The 22,216-nt window shown below is 33.6% G+C and overlaps 1 protein-coding gene and 1 pseudogene across 2 annotated transcripts; one reads left to right on the plus strand and one right to left on the minus strand.

Annotated features, from left to right (window-relative positions):
* The first annotated feature begins 2,655 nt into the window (after window positions 1–2,655).
* LOC143540611 (bidirectional sugar transporter SWEET14-like) lies at window positions 2,656–4,145 on the plus strand (annotated as a pseudogene). The gene is made up of 6 exons (XR_013136617.1): window positions 2,656–2,806; window positions 2,884–2,920; window positions 3,001–3,211; window positions 3,311–3,471; window positions 3,549–3,668; window positions 3,760–4,145. The product of XR_013136617.1 is annotated as a bidirectional sugar transporter SWEET14-like (transcript).
* Window positions 4,146–19,113: 14,968 nt separating this feature from the next.
* LOC143540612 (bidirectional sugar transporter SWEET9-like) lies at window positions 19,114–20,438 on the minus strand. Its single transcript, XM_077033626.1, has 6 exons — window positions 20,393–20,438; window positions 20,278–20,314; window positions 19,970–20,180; window positions 19,718–19,879; window positions 19,512–19,631; window positions 19,114–19,428 (listed from the first exon to the last, which is right to left on the minus strand). Exons 1-6 carry the CDS (start codon window positions 20,436–20,438, stop codon window positions 19,114–19,116), a joined length of 891 nt encoding a protein of 296 aa, XP_076889741.1.
* Between the last annotated feature and the right edge of the window lie 1,778 nt (window positions 20,439–22,216).

Below are 22,216 nucleotides of genomic sequence, written 5' to 3' on the forward strand. Positions count from 1 at the left end.
TCGAATAATTTGTTCGAAGCTTGATTTTTTTTATCCCATCATAGGTTTTCAAGAAAGGAAAAAAATATGAAAGTAAACAAAAGCAATCAATGAATACATTAAAATGTCTGTAACCAATTGATCAGCATACCCTCCAGATAATCCAAAATAAGCTTTTATTTGTGATACACTTTAATACTTTTATGTAGTTTGTGTTTCATTATGTGTACTACATGTGTTTAGTGCTGCGACTGGGGAGTGAGGACAGAGAGTTGGGTAGAAATGTTATTATGCAATTTTAAAAAAAAGAATAAAAATTGTCGTTTAGTGTGAGAATTGAACACAGGTTCCCAAGATTGAAAAACAAGGAATTTACCATTAGACTATGGTTCCACTTCAATTATAGTTTCACTCATAACTTACATATGGGTTCACTCTCATATTTTATATAGACGTTCTATATAAAATCCGAAACTCAATGGGTTCCCGTAAACCCGCCACATCCTTGAACATAGATCCGCCAACCTGACAGGTTGACAGAGGCTGCAATCACTTGTCAATAAATACATGATCGTATCTCTTCATAAACATTTTCACCTTTATGGTGCTTTTAATTTGTAAGAGAAGTGAGAAAATGGTTGTTGGCATTTGCAGATTATTCAAGAAACGGACAATATATGACCAAGGATAATAATACAACAGTGGACTTATGAGGTTAAATTGTAACAATCAATAATAAATATATACGATTATGCTATTTGATACAGAATGTTTCATGGTTCGTAGTTTTTGGTTTTTAATAAATCAACTTGATTTATTACCTTAGAGATAGATTTAGTGTGAGTTCACATACACACGCACATAAAAATAAAGTCTAATTATTAAGCACGACAAATTTGGTAAGGTAGTGACTAAAATTTGGTTGATAACTTTCATTAAAGACAAATAAAAAAAATTAATTGTATTGATGAGAAAGCGATAGTTCTAGTTGATATTTTGTCAACCTATTAACGTTGACATCCCGTCTCAGAAAAGCTCGCTCGGACGTTGGGGATAGTTGCAAACGTTATTAAAAAAATATTATATTACAGGTATTTCTTGAACGATCCGAAAATTTTTATTTAAGCTTTTATGAAAGTGAAGCATACAAAAAAGTAACTCCATAGCAATAATATTCATGATCTGACACTGGTCCTCGCTACAGGGATAGTTTATGACAATAACTCTAGGCGACGCCATTTACCCCCTTTAGTGACGAAGTCTTTGGTGAGGGCATGTCGTCACCATAGGCTTTTGTGACGACATATGGTTTAACGACAACATGCATAGTCGGTAACAGCTTAATACGTTTAGTGTTTCTAGTTACTATAAGTATATTTGTATTTAGTATTTTGTATTTTAATGTAATTGAATTAGTCTATTTAGTTAGCAACATTATAGAAAAGATAGATACTATTCTGTTGTATATATTTTCAGTTGATTGGGATGAATAATCATGTTTGCATAATATTCGCCAAAAGTTTGTACTTGCTGAAAATAAGTTCACCGCTGCAAATAAAACATATAATTACTAATTAGCCAATTAAGATTCTTCTTTTTAATTGAGAAAGAGTTTTCTTTATCTGTTCCATATATTAATCGACGCAACGCTCACACATGTTTATCACACTTTTTTCGTTGTTGTAGTAAACAATATTATTAACCAGTACAAAAAGTGAAAACACGCTGATTTATGAGACAATATTTAACATGCGACTTTATATATTAATGCAATCGCTTTTTATCTCCCAAAATGGTTATCTTCAATAATGCATGCACACATTATATAATAAAAGACAGCCACAAAGATATTGATCGATTGAGAGTCGTGATCGATAATTAATTCCATACGTAGCACACCCATATATGTTTTAAAGTAGGATAAGCTTATTACCTATAAAGCAGCTGATGACGATCGCATGTTTTCTAACTAGATGGGTGGGTGACATATGGATCACAAAGTGCAGCCAGGAGATAATATTCAATCTGTCAATGAGTTCAATATGTAACAATTTAGGGAAAAAAAAATATTACATATTTCACTAGTAGTATTAGCTTTACACCCACAATCGTTTAGCTAGATATAGTTGCCCCAAATGACAACTTGTAGAATAAACTATGTTTCGCTTCCAAAAAAATAACAATTTTGTATAGAATTTGTCATCATTTTATCACATTGCTAACTCTAATTTTGATCTATATAGTTATTTTATCACCAAAATACTTTTTATGAAAGAGAGAAATTGTGTAAAACTGATGGTAAACTAATATTTGCAATGTGAATTGAAGCACAAGTAGCTCAACTGTTTTTGATGATCTAAAGCGATAGTATTTTGAGTCTCAGATTTGACAGAACATTTGGAAAATGTGTTGCTGTATATGTACATGTACTGTTATCTATTAGTTTGGCAAATAAACTTTCTTAGTAAAGTATGCAAGATACATCAGTCTTTCGGTTAGTTTTACCGGAAAAGGGTCCATCTAATTGTGGCTAAAACTATCATATTCTAGCTACTTTGGCCACAACAAGTCTTTACTGTATTGGTGGACCCGCCATCTCATGTCCTCCACTTTGCTTAGTATATATAAAGGGATCTCTCTACCATATCTTATGCAATACTTAGGAAAACCAGAGAGAGAAAGAGAGGGAAAAAGGTAGCACCATTTTGAAAAATATTGGTTTGGTTAATTAAAGAGGAAGGACAAAGAGGGAAATAGTTGTATAAGTAACCGATTGCGGAAATGACCGGGACATTGGCTCACTTGACTCTTGCATTTGGCCTTCTTGGTATAAATTTTCTTCATTACTAAACATTTTAGTAATATTTATGATGTACTAAACATTTTGTTTCGTAATATTTTCAGGCAATATCGTCTCATTTATGGTATTTCTTGCACCAATGTAAGCCTCATATTTTTTTTCCTTTAATCATCGTTTTATTATGTACTACAGTTGACCTAACTTCTCGGGCACGATTACAGACCAACATTTTATAAAGTTTACAAAAAGAAATCAACCGAAGGGTTTCAGTCAGCCCCTTATGTCGTAGGCTTATTTAGTGCCATGCTTTGGATATACTATGCATTGCTTAAGACCAATGTCCTGCTTCTCATCACCATTAACACGTTTGGTTGCGTTATTGAAACCGTGTACATTGTATTCTTCCTCTTCTATGCACCAAAGAAGGCTAGGGTATGTTTTAATCAATATTCTACAATGAAATTTACTAATCATATATAGCTAGCTATCAGTGAAGAAGATTAACTAACAAAAAAAGTCTCGGTTATGTAGATGGAGAGTTTGAAGCTTATAATATTGCTAATATTTGTTGGTTTTGGATTGATTGTTGTCTTGACTCAATTCCTTGCGAGTGGAGTAACCCGTGGGGTAATAGTTGGGTGGATTTGCCTTGTGTTCTCATTATGTGTTTTGTAGCTCCTTTGGGAGTTCTGGTAAGTGTGCCTGATAACAAGCATATATTGATCTTGTGACTCGTGTTTTGTTAACGTATATCCACATATTTTTGCAGCGACAAGTGATTAAAACAAAAAGTGTGGAGTACATGCCCATTCTACTCTCAGTAGCACTCACCCTTAGTGCGGTTATGTGGTTCTTTTATGGCCTACTTCTTGGTGACTTTAATATTGCGGTATGGCATTAAACATACAACACATTTTCAAGCATCTTCTCCTTGAGTAGAATTAGAATATTTAATGAGCTTTTTGATACTAATTTTACAGATTCCAAATGTACTTGGGTTCACATCTGGTATCATTCAAATGATACCATACCTTATGTACAAAAACAATAAGCCAGTTACACATGAAAAGAATGTCGATATCGGAGAGCAAAAGATTCCAGAATTAATTAAAGATCAGAAAATCATCGATGTTGTAAAGTTGAATGCTTATATGCAAGCAGAGATTCTTCCGGTGGTTGCGAAAAACGCTCATAAGCTTGATCATGCAGCCCCTGAACCTCAAGCTTTCCACAAAATACCAAATCACACCATTGAAGTTGGTGCATGAAACTATTCCAGTAATGCTTGTTTCTATATGGCATAATTAGTTTCCATCCCTCGTGTATAGTTTTCTGGATCTTTTGTAAGATATTTGCTTACGTGGTGTTTTGATCTATGCAATTAAAAACTTTGCACTCTTCATTAGTATTTAGATTTTGCTCTTGAGATTTTCCTACACCTAGCATTTTACTTTAGTAATTGAAACATACAAGTGACTCAACAATTTTTGAAACCTAAAACAGATTCTAAATCCTTACCGTAGAAAACGGATATACATTTTCTTGCTTAGAGTATTCAGGGCAACTATGGTGAATCGGTCTCCTCGGTTATATCAGCAACACTACCACCTAGGCTTCTCCAAGGAGAATCTCCATGTTAAATCGGTTTGGTGAAACCAAACGTAAATGGTGAATGTGATCGTTAACAACTAAATGCGCTTAAATTGGTAACTAAATGTCCATAAATTTCCATGATCTTCCTGGTGTCACAACTAAATCTCTATAATCGATCTCCATGCCTTTTTAATTTAATAATTGGAGAAAAAAATAACCTTCATGATCTTCGAGGCGTCCCCAACGGAATCTTCATAGATTTGGTTAATATGAGATGAATCCCTCATTGATTGGTTTCATTCTTAATTCATAATCTCCATACATCCCTAGCATTCTCATATGAAATAAAAATCTGTAGCATATAAGTTACATATACTAGGCGCTAGGCGGGTGCCCGCGATACAGCGGGAAACACATACCTTGGTAATCATGTAACAAGTTTATGGTTGTTCGTTGTTTGATTTAAAACCGTGAAACCATTCAAGCTGGTCAATGGCTTGATTTCACGGTTGATTTTTTTCATTAACTTCTGGCCGGTCATTTTTGGTTTTCGACAAAAACCCGTTGCTAACGGTTATACCCACGATTTAAGTTTGGCCTTCATACTTTTTGTGAAGCCGTTACAAATTCGTACAACATTAATTTGAGCTTATGCTTTATACTGAAAATTGGTCATATAAAACCAGGCCGGTTGGTAAACTTATTATTGAAGCTCAATGTGTGAAACCAAACCATTAGTAACGATTCAGTTTGAATTTTCAACGATGAAGTTTCAGTTTTCAATGAAAAAATATGAACCGACGGTTTGACTTATTGCTTAACTTAGAAGCTGTTAAAACCGAATTATGAAAATCCATACGTAACATCCTAATTTTAATTGGAATAAACTATAGCAATACCATACCCAAATTAAAGACAATAAAATGCTCATTTTTATAGTGTAATTTTCTTAAAAGAATATTAACATACGAAAAAGTTACGGCCGCTGGAAAATAGTTTGTGGGAAGTTTGTTAACAATTAAATTTAAAATAAATACATTGGTAAAGATGAAGGTCCAAAGTTGTAATTATTTCTTAAATTTACAAAAGTTGAGTAAAGTTAAGAGGGTAATGTTGTAACTATTTATAGGCATATTTTTTAATGTACAAGTTTGTTCTTATCTTACATGCTATATAATGTGTGCATTATGCATTATAAGTTGTAAATTACTTAAAAAAGAGGTGTCTTAATTTGCCCATAACTTATGTATTATATATAGTATAGATATGTAAAACTTCATGAGCTTTGCACATATTATTTTTTGTATATTTATTATATAAAGAACTTATAAAATTTAATTTGTTAGTTCTCGTTTTTCGTAACATTTTAGTTTTCTAATGATTTCTTATATATAAATTTGAGTGAGTTTTACTGGAAAATAAAAGATCAAACTATACCGATCATTTTGCTCATTTTGCCAAAATTTGAAAACTAAACGAGGTTAGGCCCAAAACTTAAGGACCAAAACTTCAGCTTAAAACAAAATAGCTTTAAAATATTAGGTGTTGCAATTTAAAAGAAGATGGTGATACAGCTTGTACGTTGTTCGTTCTTATCTTCTGTTTCGATGCAATCACTACTTTTAATGGTTGAATTAATGTGTAACAATATGAAATTGGCTATTGGAAAAAAAAAAGGTTAGGAGTCACCCTTAAGTTTATATTAGAAAGATAGAGAATGTTAATTAACCGTGAAAAATAACAAGAGCTAAGGATAGAAATAAATACTATACAATCAAAATAACTAAACAATCAAAATAAAGCCCAATGGCTCATAAAAGTATTTAGGTGTTATTTGTTTTTTCAGAGGTAAAATGTCTGTAGTTTGCAAAAGAAATGGACCAAACATTTGCTATCTGCAAGAAGAAGACTGTTTGACTTTTAACGTCTACAGACTGCAATTATGGGCTTGAGTTTGGGTTCAGTTTAGACTAAAGCTGCAAATTAACATATATTATACCTAAAATCGAGAAAATTAACATGTATAATTATAACTAAAACCCCAAATATTAACATCACTTATACCTAAATGAACATGTATTAGCTAAAATCCCTAAATCTTGGACTTGTCGTTTGGTGATGAATTGTAGCAGTGATAGCTGGAATTAAGAAGTAATAGTGGCCTGAGGTTGTGGTGGCCGGCGGGTGTGATGGGCAGCAGTGGCTGTGGTGTGGACGGCAGAGGGTGTGGAGGGGGCGGCGAAGGCTGAGGGCAAAGGTGGAGAACATCGGTGGAGATATGAAGAAATGATCAGGAGGTTATTTTAAGTTTGAAGAGAAGAGGCTTCAAGCTTATGATCCATGCATGTCTGTTTCAAGAAAACCACACGCAAGCATTTCTTGATGAAATGTCTTCTAAAAAACAAACATACTGCAGACCTAAACGTCTGTGCGTGGTCTACGCGGCGCAAACATAATAGATTAGAAAGAGCTTCTCAGAAAAAAAACAAACACCTCTTTAGTGTTTTTTCACTTTCCTAATTATTTTCCCATAAACTTATGCGGACTTTGTTTCAAATACACTAAACCAAATTTTTACATGCATTTTTTACTTTTTTTAATAACTTTTTATAACACTTAGCTATCATGCTTTATGATATAAAATTTTATATAAAATGATATATACACACAAATATGCTTAAACAAGTACGAGCGAATACATTAAAAAAAGCTTTCTCTAATAAACCCGTCATAAAATTTACTGATTTTTAAACAAATTCATTATAAACGATACTAAACCTAATACTTTTTCGTTAAATTACTTTTACTAATTTTAAGACCACCCAAAATATATGGAATTAGCGTAAAGATAATAGCGAATTTGTAAAAGTACTGCTGTTAAAAAAACAACCTTTTTCGAATTTTACCATTAGTATTTTGTTTTAATTTTGTAAAGTTGTTTATTTTGTAAATAGAATTTACAATAGTAATACTTAAATGATTTAAAATAGCTTTTTTATAATTTTATTTTTTATGCAATCTTTATTGTAACTATTAGTTTAAGTTTTTATTAATATAAGTATGCTTTCAACCTTCCGATACTAATTTGTACAAAGATGAAGATATGTATGAAATCAGAGATGTTGAAAATATAAAAATAGAAAAAGAAATAGAGAAAAAATAAGAAGAGAGATCCACTCGCGTGAGTTAGCTAATATAAAAATGATGTCAATTGTGAGTGGGCTAATCAAACATATCACATATGAAACAAGATTCGCTTAGGTAAGCTTATCTAACTACGCATGTAAATTAGAGATAATTTAACATTTCTATTCTTTATCTTTAAAGCAAAGAAGCAAGAACGTATATAGTGACAAACCGTTGCTATGCAAGAAGTATAATATAATCCTAGAATCAAAATGATAACGTTTTATATTTCAATGAATTTAAGTAAATCATGTTCAAATTCGATATCTTGTGGACTTTTAAGATTAAAGAAATAGTTCTATTGAAATTAGGTTTTTAATGGTTATTTTGTTGTCTTTTATATATATGATAAAGTTTAGAGTTTCTAAATTTATATTACAATCATTATTGAGGAGCCAGAAGGTAAAATATGTGACCTTTTGGTTCAGTAACATAGGGATGTTATATAGTTAAGGCTTGAGATTTTTAAGGTCAAGTTTAGAACCTGACTCAAAGAGGTTTTTCATAGTGGTGGGTTTCTTCCATCATAATACGTTTTCCTGATTGAGCCAAGCATGAAACGTCAAAATCAGTATAGATGGTTAGCATTTCGTCGGAGGAAAACTTACCCAGATATTGGCCGGGGTAGTTTCAAATGCTATGAAAAAAAAGGAAAAATAAGTTTACTATAGGAAAAGGTAAACAATTCTATCTTCATGTCACAACCACCAAAAATGACCAGAATTATTAGCTAGCTTGCTTTATTTAATATACGCGTACAATATTACAAAGAGTGAAAGAGGCCAATGGACCAAGCACTAGTAACTTGACAATTACAAAACAAGTGGGAACTCTAGAAATCACAGGGTGAAAAAAAAAGAAAGAACAAAGGAGAGCTGAAAGAAACACTAGTTTAACTTTCGGCCTAATCATTTAGTTCTTAGATTAAGATTAGTCATTTTCACAAGGGTTATAATATAATCTGGCAGATCTAAGTGATAACACCTACAAAACAGAACACCGTGAGCTCGTTACGAGAAAGAGATGGGGGGTCTTCTCGTAACCACCCTCCAGCGTGAGAACAGTATTGGAGACCGAATATGTATAAAACACAAGTAATCGCAGAGCACTAGGGATTCTCGCGTAAGAGTCTAGATCCTTTTACCGTTGGAGGTGGAGAGATATTTATAATCGGATGGGAGGAGAGAAGGTATGGATCGCCTGTCATGTCAGAAAATCCACCAATCGTGGGGCTTGTACGTGCCCAAGGGAGTTGGTGAATAAAGTAGCTGACTGATGGCGATGCTTGTACTATGTCGTACTATTGCCGATGCACCGTTGGCATGCTATTGGCCGGAAGTTCTTTTCGCCAAGATACTGCCATTTTGCCCATACCTAGGAAGATCTTTGAAGTCAATCTTCCTCGGACGTCAGGGAATGTTTGGCATAAGGTTAGACTCCCTCCGGCGCCATGTACGTCCGTACCTTAGTGTTTGTTACTGTTCTGCGGTGGATGTGGGATCCGTCTACGGAAGCTTCCATTGTCCTTTAGGTGGATGTAGGACCATACCTCTTCAGGAACCTTTTTATGAGGGTCTACCTCAAGAAAAAGGCATTAAACATATATAACCTTTTAATTTGACCATCAAATTACATTTAACGGTGGTTTGATTTACATTATGATTTATGGTTACATGCCATTGACACTAGCATTTTGTTTTGATCTTTGTTGGTGTGTTACATACATCTCATCCGGCAGTCATTACTTGGCCGACCTATAGACCAACCAAGATTCGATAATCATCCAACTTAGATCAAGTCTGATATGGATGCCTATCTAATATGAACAATTGTTATAGACATAACTTGGCCTATGAAAAAGGATAGTATAATTGCTCACTCATTGACTCATTGTGACGTTATTGATAAAATCCACTTTGTTGCCAGAATTTGTATTAGTTTGGGAAAAGTTTAAGCCTAAGGAGACGGTTCACATGTGAATGAAAGATAAAAAAATGAGACGGGTATGAACGGCGTTTATATTAAAATAGATTAGCTCGGAGAAAAGTACTAATTTATATTTTGTTGTTTTTGTTTACTTAGAATTAGAATATGAGTTTTAAAATAAGTTTTCTTCCTGTAATTAAGTTAAGTTTAAATATTGTTCTTTTGTAATTGGTTTCTTCATATTGAGTGTAATATTTTCAAAGGTTTGTTTTTCGGTTTAAACAGCCAGTACTAATCTTTTCACTCATATATCTTTTAGTACTTCAGTGGGTTAAGAAGTTCTGCTTTTGCTTTTCTCCCTACCAATTAATGGAAGATTTGTGCCTTCTACCTGTCACCTTAAAGAATATATCTAAATCCAATTAATTTGCCATATTATCTAACTTTAATTATAGTCACCGGCACTTAATTAGGTGACTGAATGGGAGAGAAAGCAAATACAACTAGGATACATTCATGACTTGAGTGCCAACTAAGTGGATGGCCTCAGCATAAAATAATAAAATATTAAAATCTATTAATTGTGAATTCCTTTTTATCTTATAAAAGTGCATTATTCATCGATAGTACTTCTTTATGGTACCACAACTATAAGCATACGCATCCCTTCAATTAGTGGGGTATTCCCCGACTTCAGAGTTAATTGTTTGATCGGTTCATGTGTTTTGCTTTGCAGATATTACACCATTGGTTATATATACAAAGTACGTTGTAACATCATTAAATAGGTCAATTCAAAAGCCAGAAAAACAAAGGTTGCTGGGATGAGTTTAATTCTTGTTAGAACTCGTGTTAATAGTTATACCATCTTCTTTTATATATATTAAAAGAAAAAGACTTTTTGATTTAAAACCAAAAAAGGTAGGATAATTTCAACATTCATTTAAATGTTTAAATTAAACTATTTTGCTACTATACTTTTGTTTTGCTTATTGTTATCATAATTATCGTCGTATTATTTACTTTTTATGTAGGAGTTAATGAGCATATACTTTAGCAATTAAGTCTTCACTTTATAAAAGCATTATTACTATACAAAATTGAAAGGTTTGGTGTAGCAAGGACTTTATTGGGCCACTTGGTGCACTTAGTGGCACCTAATTGGTGCAAGCTTGTTTGTTTGTTTGTTTTTTTTTTTTTGCTTCGTAATGAACGTAATGTAAATCGACCGAATGACAATTTATTTTTTAGTTTTTTAGTTCCGGTATCGTAATGAGTGTGATGAAAACCGACCGAATTCGCTAAACTTACCGCGTTTTCTTTTAGTTCTAATACCGTAACGAATGTAATGAAACAACCGAATGCCAATTTTTTTTAATTCCAGTATGGTAACGAACATGAAGAAAACTGACCGAATTTGCATAGACTCATCGCTTCAACACCCTGGATCGACAACGGTTGGGTTTTACCAACTCTCGAGTTTGACCGACCGACGCTACCCATTGATGATTGGTCCACGGTCCACCTCAATTTTTATATTTATTTATGGTTTAGTTCCAGTACAATAACACAATAACCAAAACCAGCTAAATTCAAATCGACTTACCGTCTCAGCGCTTGAGTTTTACCACCGTTCGACTGGGTTTTACTGATCTGTTCCGGCACAATGTGCCGGGTAAATCACTAGTTTTAGTATAAGTATAAACATAAAGGAAAATATATAATTGAAATAATTATTAAATAGTTATTTAAGAGGATTAAAATATGAAAATATAAGGAAAATAATTTTCAAATGAATTATAACTAATTCTTATACTCACACGTTGTTGCGTGTGTGTTATAAGCAGTGTTGTAAAAATCGCTAGTTGCTGATTGGATTAATCGGATTAGACTTTAATGTATTTCAATTTTATATATGTAGGCACACATTTTATATGTAATTTTCAGTTTTATACACACATAAACACATTTTGCCGGAAATTGCCTTGAATCTCGCCGGAGACCACTGGTTGGAATCTCGCCGGAAACCTCTAATTTTGGTCGGAATCTTGCCGGAAACCACCGATTTTGGTCGGAATCTCGCTGGAAACCGTCAATTTTGGCCTTGATTGATTAGCCCAAAATTAATCTGTGAAGTGAGGACTATTGATTAATTGATGATTAATCGGCCCATAGTCGGGATTTTTGCTAACACTTACGGGTGTTATAGGTTTGATTCCTAAAAAGACTTCATAGGCCATAGCGTTGTCTGGTAAACCGATTCATCAAAAAAGATCTTCTTTTTGTTATTCAGTTTTTATTAATTGGTTAGTTTATCACACCTTCTAATTCCATTTCCTCTAAGCTTAGAAAAAACACCAAACATTAAGCCTGCATGTGGCAACTTACGGGTAAGAATCTAGCTATTTTATGATCTCAGTAATTCATTAGTCATTTGTTTAGATATTTAACTGGATTGCTATCAATCATTTGGTTGTGGCTGCTTGCTTGCCACTTTCTTTAATTTAAAGCGTTGATTTGATGTATATGGATAACGTTTCTTGTTGGTTGTGGTGTTGCTTTATTGTTTGCTCAAAGTGTACTAAATTATAACATATATAGTTATATACATTCTTTCGACCAAATGTTTATTTGCACTTTAACCTTTTCTATTTTTAATTTCCAGCCCTAAGCTATATTCCTTATTCTCTTTCCAATTCTTTTGTTTATAAATATAGGTTTTTTGCTCTTATTATTACTTCACTCCGTTTAGTTCACATTAATATATAGATCATTTTTAAATCAATTTAAATCAATTCCCTCACAATTAAATACTATTCCAAGACAAATGCATGACGTATTCAAGTATTCAACTGTTTCATTGCATTTGAAGGTATTTTTCCGTAGTTATTAGGGGTCAATTTTCTAACTGTTAAATCAAAGAAAGGATCCGAATGCATGATTAGTGACGACGGGCTTCCGATGGACACATTTTGACAAATTGCTTTGTGACAAAAGACTTTAAGAGACAGCATATAACACAACATATAACGGTTTTAACTAACCAAGCATAACCGTTTTCATTGACTAAATAATCTAACTATATAATTAAATAATTAACCTAAGTACATATTAGTTAGTGTAGCCTAATAGCCTAAAGTTTAACCGATCGATACCAATCATTTTTCCAATTAAATTTCACACACTAATTATTTATATATATATGTCGTTATTTGAACGATGCATTATCTAATTATTGGCCTTAAAGCAGGTGTTTTCGTAGGCTTTTGGTATTCTTTTATAAGCCACTAAACTATTGTGATGCGGGTGACGTTGTTTGTCGCCTTTGTTCATTTAACACGTTCATCCAAACTTAAAACAATGGAGCATAAAGAATCCTACCTTGGGCTTAATGAACAGTTCAACCTGATAAATGATAATCATTGGACGTGATACCAAAGATCCGGACATTTTTAGCTATCAAATCATCATCATGATTTATGATACGAAATTGGCCTTCCATTTGTCAATTTACATTCCTGGAAATAATTGAAGTGAATAAATGCTTTAGATTTTTTTACCGGATAACAAGAATTTTCTAGCTATTTCGTACGGGATGACTCATGACCAAAACCAACCGCTAGCTGGTCCAACCAAGTTGTACGGAGCTTTTAAGTGCCTCCAAGTTATCTCTAGTTTCAGGGAAAACCCACTCACCCGAAAGCCCACTTGTGGTAAAACCGCACGCCCTTAGAATCGAACCGGGGATTATAAAGATCTTGGTTTTCCTACGTTGAGTCACTCATGCCCTCCCTAAATGTTGTCTGTAGGGATTGAACCTGGGTTTACATTAAAAAAGACAATAAATGCTTTAGAGTGTAGATTGAAACATTAGCCAGCCTTTTTTTTTTTTTGAACAACGATTGCATTAATACACAAGACAAAGTAGCAAGAAGCTACAAGCACAAGTCACCCTTTACACAGATGAAAGACGCTTAGAAACATTTTTTACACCACTCGTCCTATTCTAAAGAGACAAATTTATCCATATATTTAACCCATAAGAAGCTTGAGCTTGTTATGTCATCAAAGATACACCGAACAAAGTGACGTTTACCCTTAAAGATAGCATTGTTTTGTTTCTCACTCTCCAAATGCTCCAACAACCTGTCAGAATCACCGCTTGAACCATTCTTTTCACCACCACAATTTGCATGTCCTTTGGATATTTAAGAAGATCTTTAAGCGAAAAAGCATAAATGTGGAATGCCGAAATTCGTGCTTACACCATTGACTCTCCATTTGCCAAATAACTGCCGGCGTTCCACATGACATGAAAATGTGTTCCGTGTTTTCAGAGACGTCTTTACCAAAAATATATATGTCATCGCCCACAGAAATATTTTTTTTAAAGACCATCTATGGTGGAAATACGACCCGTATTCGTCCTCCCAGCAAATATATTTTTAACTGTGGCCTGTCTTCATATATAACTTCGATTTTTTAAAATAAAAGTAAAAAAACTATTTATAGACAAAATCAATCGATAATAAATTCCTCTCTTCAGGTTTTTTATGCCGGCCCCATTGCCACTGCTCTAAATTTAACTCAAATATTTCAAGAGAAAATTTTGAAAATAGTTTAAAAGAATTGCCGCTGCTCTAAATTTAACTCAAATATTTCAAGAGAAAATTTTGAAAATAGTTTAAAAGAAGAGAGAGAGTATCAAAATAGTTTTTGAAATTTTCAACTTACCAAAACAATCCAATAAAATCTATTGGCGTCGATATATTTGGTCTGAAATTCGTTAACCACTAAATTATTGACACGTGTAAAGTGACTGACACAATCCAATAGTTTTACTTTCAAATCTATCTGTCCCAATTATTTTGGTTTGAAATTCATGTTCACGTGAAATTCGTTTGACCAGACGAATTTCACGTGAATTTCGTTGATCATAACATCTTCATCTTTTTTCATCATCTTCGTCTTGATCTTTCATCTTCACCTACTTCATCTTCATCTTCGTCACATCCTCCATTCGCCGCCGCCACCCATCTCCCTCCCCGAAGAACTTCAAGAACTCAACATTTTCCGGCGAGCTACCGCCATCGCCGGAAATTCATATGGATTTGACAGGCGGTGGTGGTGGCTCCCCGAAAATATTGAGCTCTTGGAGTTCTTCAGGGAAGGAGATGGGCGGTGGCAGCGGCGACGAAAGGAGTTTGTGACGAAGATGAAGATGAAGATGAAGAAGGTGAAGATGAAAAAGATGAAGATGATGAAGGAGATGAAGATGATGAAGGTGATGAAGAAGATGAAGATGATGACGAAGATGAAGATGAGTTCGTTTCCAAAGATGAAATTTATCTAGTCAGACCAATTTCAAAAAAACACGAATTTCAATAAAGATGTTTTTCAAATAAAAATGCTTTTTCAAAGACGATTTTTAAATAAAAACAATATGCTCCAATTTAATTGAAGCGAAAACCCACGTGGTAGGTGAGTTATGAGACATTAGTCACTTTATTAGTAGATAGTGAAATCTATTGATGAAATTACCTAGGCGGTAGCTCCGACGAATTTCATGGGACCAGCCTTGAAAGTTACTATTTTCTCGAACTACTTATGTAGACTCTTGAAAAGATCTATTTTTAAAATTTTTCAATATTTCAATCCTCCTAGGACTTCAGGAGAATAATGAGTAATATGGGTGTGCATACAATTTTTTAACTTACTTCTAAATTAAAGCACTTTCTTTTTTTTTTTACCACAAGATTTTAACTCTCACTTTTTAAAAAGACAGATCTAATACCTTATTGCTGCTAGATATATGTCGTGTAATTACCCATTGAATATAGTGTATACTGGTAGGTATTGGGTATATTTGTAGGGATTTCCAAACAAATTTGTTACCGTTCTAATTTTTCTACAATAGTACATTATAATGGATTGTATTATAATAATAAATTACATAGATCATACATGTAATTATCACTGTAAATGCTTCAAAACATGTAAAACTAATTATGATATAATCCCAAAATATAACTTAATACTTCATACAATAAAAAATGTAAATATTATTCTTAAATAGCTATTACAAAAAAAATTACATAATAAATATAGTACAATGAACCGTTGTTAAATTAAAATAATGGATAATAAAATTAAAAATGTGGGGTATATGTTTCATGTATATGATTTGGGTAAATAAGTATATGTTTCAGGTATATGATTTGGGTAAATAGGTATATGTTTTCAGTAAATAATCAAGTCAGGCACTACTAATCTCATACCCTTATAAAACTAATCTTGTATCTAATATCATACCTGAATACTCATCCCAGATGTGTTAGGTTTTGCCTATCGGATTCAGATTCAATTGGCATCCAAGATAGCTATATATTGAAAATCCTTAATACTAACCAATATTGTATAGTTATTTTTATATAAATGTCAAATTTAAACAAAAATTAAGTGAGATGAAAGAAACATATCTGAATCTTGGTTGCATTTTTTTTCAATTCTTCTTATCATTTCCTAATTAACTTGAAATATATACCTTAGCACCCTTTGAATTGCTTCCACATGTGTTTTTTTTATTTTGTGTGAACTGACTCAACACTTCTATTGCTTATGCAAAGTCTGGTCTAGTAACTGTTAAAAAGATAAGACTTCCCACCAATTTCCAATACATAATTGTATCCGTCAACTCCTTTCCTTCAGCTTTCCTAAGTTGTAAATTGGTTTTCATCTGAGTAATCTCCGGCTTGCAGCATGACATTCCATATTTACTCAATAGCTCAAGTAAATACTTGTGTTAATGTAATACTATTCCATTTGGTTCGTACTTTAGCTCCAACCCGAGAAAGTGACTCAACTTTCCCAAGTCTTTCATAGAAACTAGGTACACATGTTCTTTTTGAGTTGATCGGTCACAATACTTAGACTTCCCATGATAATCAAGTCGTCGACATACACCAAGACAACTGCCACTTTGTCTTCGTCCACTCGAATGAATAAGCTTCTATCAGCTAAGGTATAAAATTAGTCGCCTCCAATGTCGGATTAAAAGCACTCAATATTGATGATCATGGTCTACCTTTCTGCTATGGTTTTAAATTATTTGAACTTTTTATAAGATTTTCTGATTTATTCTTCATAAAATATGCTAAATATATCTAGAAAAAACATGAATGAAAGTAACCATATATCTTACACAAGTTATCTAAGTTTTTTCATTGGCCAAACACAGTAGTATAAATAGGTTCCATGGGTTTTGTGGCATGAGGATCATAATGTCGAATAAGAGTTTGTGTGTCTTGCCGTATTAGCACCCAATGCTCACCACATCAGTCCTCACTTCAATATTTGGTATTCCAATTACAAGAGACTTCTTATTTGTTATGGCAGGTCTATCATTCAATGGGCTCAAGTCGTTGGCGCCATAGATTAATGCTTTGAACTATTTCGTTTTATTATCCACATATGGCGTTCCTGCAGAGAGGGCATACAATGTCTTGTTCTTTCTTCTTTGCATTATGGCTTTGGATGAGATCTTGAACTTTTGAATTCCTTGACATCACAACATGTGAATGTAATATGAGGAACTGAAAGTAAACTCCTTTTCATAACTGAAATGCGGTATGCTTGTTTAACACAAACTCACCTTGTTTATCTGCTTGGAACCATATGTCACTCTCATATGCGATTTTGTGTCTAGAAATATCGGCTATACTACAACCATATGATTTCCTTCGTATTTAATCTTGTTTGTAACATTGTTTTCCCCTCGGTCAGATGGCTAGAACACCAGAATTTAATAATCCAGGCATCCGAGTTATCTTTGGTCTCTGTGTTTGAGACCAAGGCTATCATGTGTTCTTCGGTTGTAAAGTAGGCTACAACGTCCCAAGCCACTTCTTCTTGAATAGTGGTTGCATTCCATTCTTCAGCCGATTTCGTTGGCAAATCTTGGGCATTTGTCCACCTTTTCCAAAATGGTAACACTGATATGGCAATCACTTACCAGTTTACCTGACTTCTTATAATCAGTTGGTTCTCGTTGATTTGAATGTTGTTTGGATTTAATTTGTTTATCATCTGACCTCTTGTTTTGATTGATGCATTCCCTATTTGGTTCCCAATTGGCTGGAACTTTCCCTTTACCTGATCGACATATAAAGCTTCGGATTTTGTTTTTGGATTTGTGATTGAGACTTAACCGCTTAGTTTTTCCAAGGCCTTTGGCTTGCAAGTAGGTTTTTGAATTCTACCAAAGATGTTTGGGTTACCCACCCTTGCATGGTGGTTATGAAGCTTCGGTACTCAGTTCTTATTCCTTGAATTATTATTCGTTTCATTTTGGCATACCCAAGCTTTGCTAGCAGAACGAGCTATCCTAACTCACGACATAGGCCGGGTTTTAACTTTTTGAAAGTATTGTGGTATTATGGGATCTTTCTGTTTATTGAGAACAACTTGTTCTCAAGGAGTTGAAGTTTCGTGTCATTTTTCTTGGAGAATAGTGCCCACCAAAGCGTCCCATGTTTTGTTGGCGATGCTAGGTCTCGGTCATGTTCCAAAAGCTCTTCTTCAATCGTGGTTTCAACAAAAGTATAGCTTTCCTAGCCTTTATCTTCATGTTGTCGATCGATCCATTGGTGTCGATTCTCGGTTGCGTAGCGCTAACCCTTGAACAAATTCTCACGTATCCTGACCATGTAGATATGAACTCAGTTGACCATGTATTACAGTTCTAATTGTTCAACTTTTTAGCACGTCCAACAATTTGAAAACCGGCCATATTTAATTGGATGGCTCGGATAAACAAGTGAAAACAACAATCAAATTTGAGACCAAAGACATGATTGGTGTTGCTCACAAACACACTAGCGACGCTTTTCTAATTAATCGAAAACAAAACGATACATAAACAAACAAAGAAATATCGATTTTATATTGACATGTACATCGTCTCTAGCTCAAACACATGAACTATTAATTTGAAATCCAAACAAATCAATTTCGAAATAAAAAAATAAAACACAGTATAATGGATAAACCAACTTTTAAATAAACTGATGATGATAATAACCAAATTAACCATTATCCTAATCTCCTCCACGCCGCCTCATGAGAACCGAATCACCCTTGTTCAAAAGTGTTGTAGCAATTAACAACTGTGTAGCATGATACATCTTTATCTAAGTCACCTGCTATCAATTCTTGTTTAAGTTTCAAGAAATTGAACAACCTATGCACCAATAATGCATATAATAGTAGTAGTAATAGACTGAAATTATTTTTGTTATTAGTTCTTTAAAATGACTTTTTTTAACGACTTCACCATAATAAAGAAGTGCATATATACATTCTTTAACATTGAGTTTCGAACACAAAACTATCCGATATGATCTATGAATAAGTTATAAAATAGATATAATTAGTTAATGGCAGCTAATTTATTCTTCATACAGGAAAACATATAACTTTAGGTGGCAAAATCCTTGAAAGCAAAGACAACATATTTATATAGAGAAGGTAAACTGTATATAAGCTTATAATATATAGAACCAACAGTAGATTCAAATATTCAATTGATTGTTTGTGATTAAGTATCAGATGATATATATGTAAGTCCTCAATCATGCTGTGATTTCGGTGCAGTGATTTGGTTCAAATCGTCCGAGTTGAGGTTCAGCCGCTGCACAATTGTCTTCATGTCTTATTTTGTTTAATGTAGCTACCACGGGAAGAATATCAGAACAGACTAAAGCGCTCAGATGCACAACACTGACAGTGTTATGTTCTTCTAGTTCTGGGATCTTTCCCTTTTCCATTTCGCAGATTTTCTCTTCAAAATTGACCATCTTTTTATCCACAACCGACATTTTGTTCTTGTATACGAAGTATATGATGAGTTGAATAATACCAAATGTGAATCCAAGTATGTTAGGAATCTGTAAGTACAATAAGTTGGCATTAAAGTTAAATTTTGTTAAATTAAGATGCTAAAATAACTTGGAAAATTGCTTCGTGTTACCGCAATATTGACATCACGAAGGAGAAGACCATAAAAGAACCATATAATGGCATTGATGGTAAGTGCAACCGATAATAGCAATGGCATGAACTCTACACTCTTTGTTTTAATCACTTGCCGCTGAATATGTAATTATTAGAATTTAGAAACATGTACAGATCATAATCATATTATCATTTGCTTCTTATGCATGCATGCATGCTTACCAAAACTCCCAAGGGTGCTAAAAAAACACATATAGAAAAGACAAGGCAAATCCATCCAACTATAACGCCACGGGTAACTCCACTAGCAAGAAACTGAGTTAGGACGACTATTAATCCGAAGCCAAACACTATCAACAACACAATTAACTTCAAGCTGTCCATCTGCATGCATAGGAACACATAGCCTTTTTAAAGGATGATAATATTATGTTTTGTTAGATTTCATAAAAATACGCATATATATACACGTACTCTGGCCTTCTTTGGAGCGTAAAACAGAAAGACGCAAATGTAGCAGGTTTGAACAAAGCATCCAACCGAGTTTATGGTGATGATAAGCATGGCATCGGTTTTAAGCAAAGCGTAGTATATCCATAGCATCGCACTAAACAAGGCAACCACATATGGTGTTGACTGAAACCCTTCAGTTGATTTCTTCTTATACACTTTATAGAATGTCGGTCTGGATATTATAAGACATCGTTGCTCAACATTTAGAGAAAAAGAACTCAAAATTGATATCATAAAAGTTACAATAAAATTTGATATAAGAAACTCACAATGGAGAAACGAATACCATAAATGAAACAAAATTGCTTACAAATATTTAATAAGTATAATGTTAGCAACACAATACTCAAAAAGTGGGGAATATATTGGAGGAGATATGTATACCAAGAAGGCCAAATGCAAGAGTAAGATGAGCCAAGTTCCTAATCATATTTCTTAGTTGATTATCAACCTCCTTCTCTTGATCACAAATCAATTATTGCTCTTTAAATAAGTGTTACCTTATCATAAATGGTGTATTGTATTTGGAAGATTGATCTTTTATATAGAAGGAAGGGCTTAGGATGTTGGGTCCACACTGCATGAACATAGCAGCCAACTTTGAAGCCAAACATATGTGTTCATACGTGACATATTAATGTCATATATACGATTTACATATCCAGAACTGTTGAGTGGGAAATGAATTAGTGTTCCAAGAAACCTTTCTTAAGCAAGCACTCCTGGTGTTTCACGATCGATACCCCACAAATGTGGTTGCCCAATTGGTTTTACCGATAAATGGGGTTGGTGGCCCATTGACAAAGCCTTTAAAACAATGGTTGGGAGATCTTGGGTTTAAGTCTCCCTAAAGACAAAAATTCATCGTTCAAAAAATTTTGGTTTTACCAGCCATGCAACTGTTCGTATTCCATATCCTTCATAAAAACGGACTCATAAAATAGTATTAAAGACAACAAAAACATATATCAGACTAAAATATAAAAACAAATAAAAAGGCATAGTACCTACTTGTCAATCATCTGTTGCCAAAATGTCAATACGATCCAAATAGGTTGATCAGTCCCCATCATGCTGAGACAATCCAAGTCTCCCCCACGGAGCTATACAATGGTAGATATACAAGAAAAGTTGAAGGATGATATGTGCTAAAAAAATTTTGTTTAGTCTATATTGGATCCGCCCCTGAAGCTATATAGTCTTTGTCTTAGAACAATGGAGCTTCGCCACTGCTCATGATAGATGTTCTAAAAATATATATAGAACTAGAAAACCGACACTCCTCGGTACGCTTACTTCTTACATAGACTACCATGGCCAATTTTTCTTCTTCTTTTTTTTTTAATTTTACTGTTTGATTTTATAGACTTGCCGAGACAAAATCAGTTTTCGTTTTTGGTCACGTGGTGTTGGGAAAATTCGTGATAATAATTTGTGGAAAATCTGAGAGGCATGAGCCATGAGATACCCTTTCAAATTGAGTTATTTCGGTGGTCACTAAAAAATTCTATCGAATATAATTCAGAGGAGACAAAAAATTAGAACTGTGACCCTATATGAAACATTGTCCATAAACAACTACAATGATTTTTTATATTTTCTTTGTTATATTTCTTCGGGGGGGGGGGGGGGGGGGGGGGGGGGTTTGTTCATCTAATTATTTTTACACACCCAAACAAGCAACTTTAAAAATCATGACACACAAAATGAACCTAACTAAGCACTGTATGAAATTTTCACAAGTTAATACGAACACGACCCGTTTAACTCATTTTAGCCTTTATATAATATAAACGTTAAATTATAAACTTTAAACAATGTATAAATACGTAACACTTATGTCCAAATTATAAAACCGAATGTCAATTTCTTATTTAATTGGCTTTCAAATCCTAGCATTAAATTTTTAGGGCCGTCATAATGGACACCTGTTTAGACACGATAACATCTGTTTAGCAAAAAAGTGCGCTATGCAATTCTATAAATTTTTAAAAATAATTGAAATTAAGACGCTCGAGTATATTACTTCTTTTTCTTTGTACATAAAACTCATAACTGTCATGCTCAAAACCACTAAAGTCAATTGTTAAAAAGAGTCATTTTCATGTTTGATACTTGTGTTAATCACATCATCTCTAACCTGTTAAACACGTTAAGACACAAACTGACAACCCTAAAAATTTTAAGATCATTTTAAGTTATGCATAA

The sequence above is a fragment of the Bidens hawaiensis genome, unplaced genomic scaffold (assembly GCF_021521415.1).
Source record: "Bidens hawaiensis isolate Kalapana, Puna unplaced genomic scaffold, B.hawaiensis_p1.1 tig00012283_1, whole genome shotgun sequence".
In the NCBI taxonomy this organism is placed as follows: domain Eukaryota; kingdom Viridiplantae; phylum Streptophyta; class Magnoliopsida; order Asterales; family Asteraceae; genus Bidens; species Bidens hawaiensis.

What these genes read in the sequence shown, in the direction of transcription:
- LOC143540612 (XM_077033626.1), bottom strand. Translation starts at nt 20,438, where the DNA reads ATGATTAGGAACTTGGCTCATCTTACTCTTGCATTTGGCCTTCTTG. An exon ending in TCTTGCATTTGGCCTTCTTG is followed by an intron (nt 20,315 to 20,392) that starts GTATACATATCT and finishes AAATATTTGTAA; the next exon opens with GCAATTTTGTTTCATTTATG. An exon ending in TTCGTGATGTCAATATTGCG is followed by an intron (nt 19,429 to 19,511) that starts GTAACACGAAGC and finishes TTGTACTTACAG; the next exon opens with ATTCCTAACATACTTGGATT.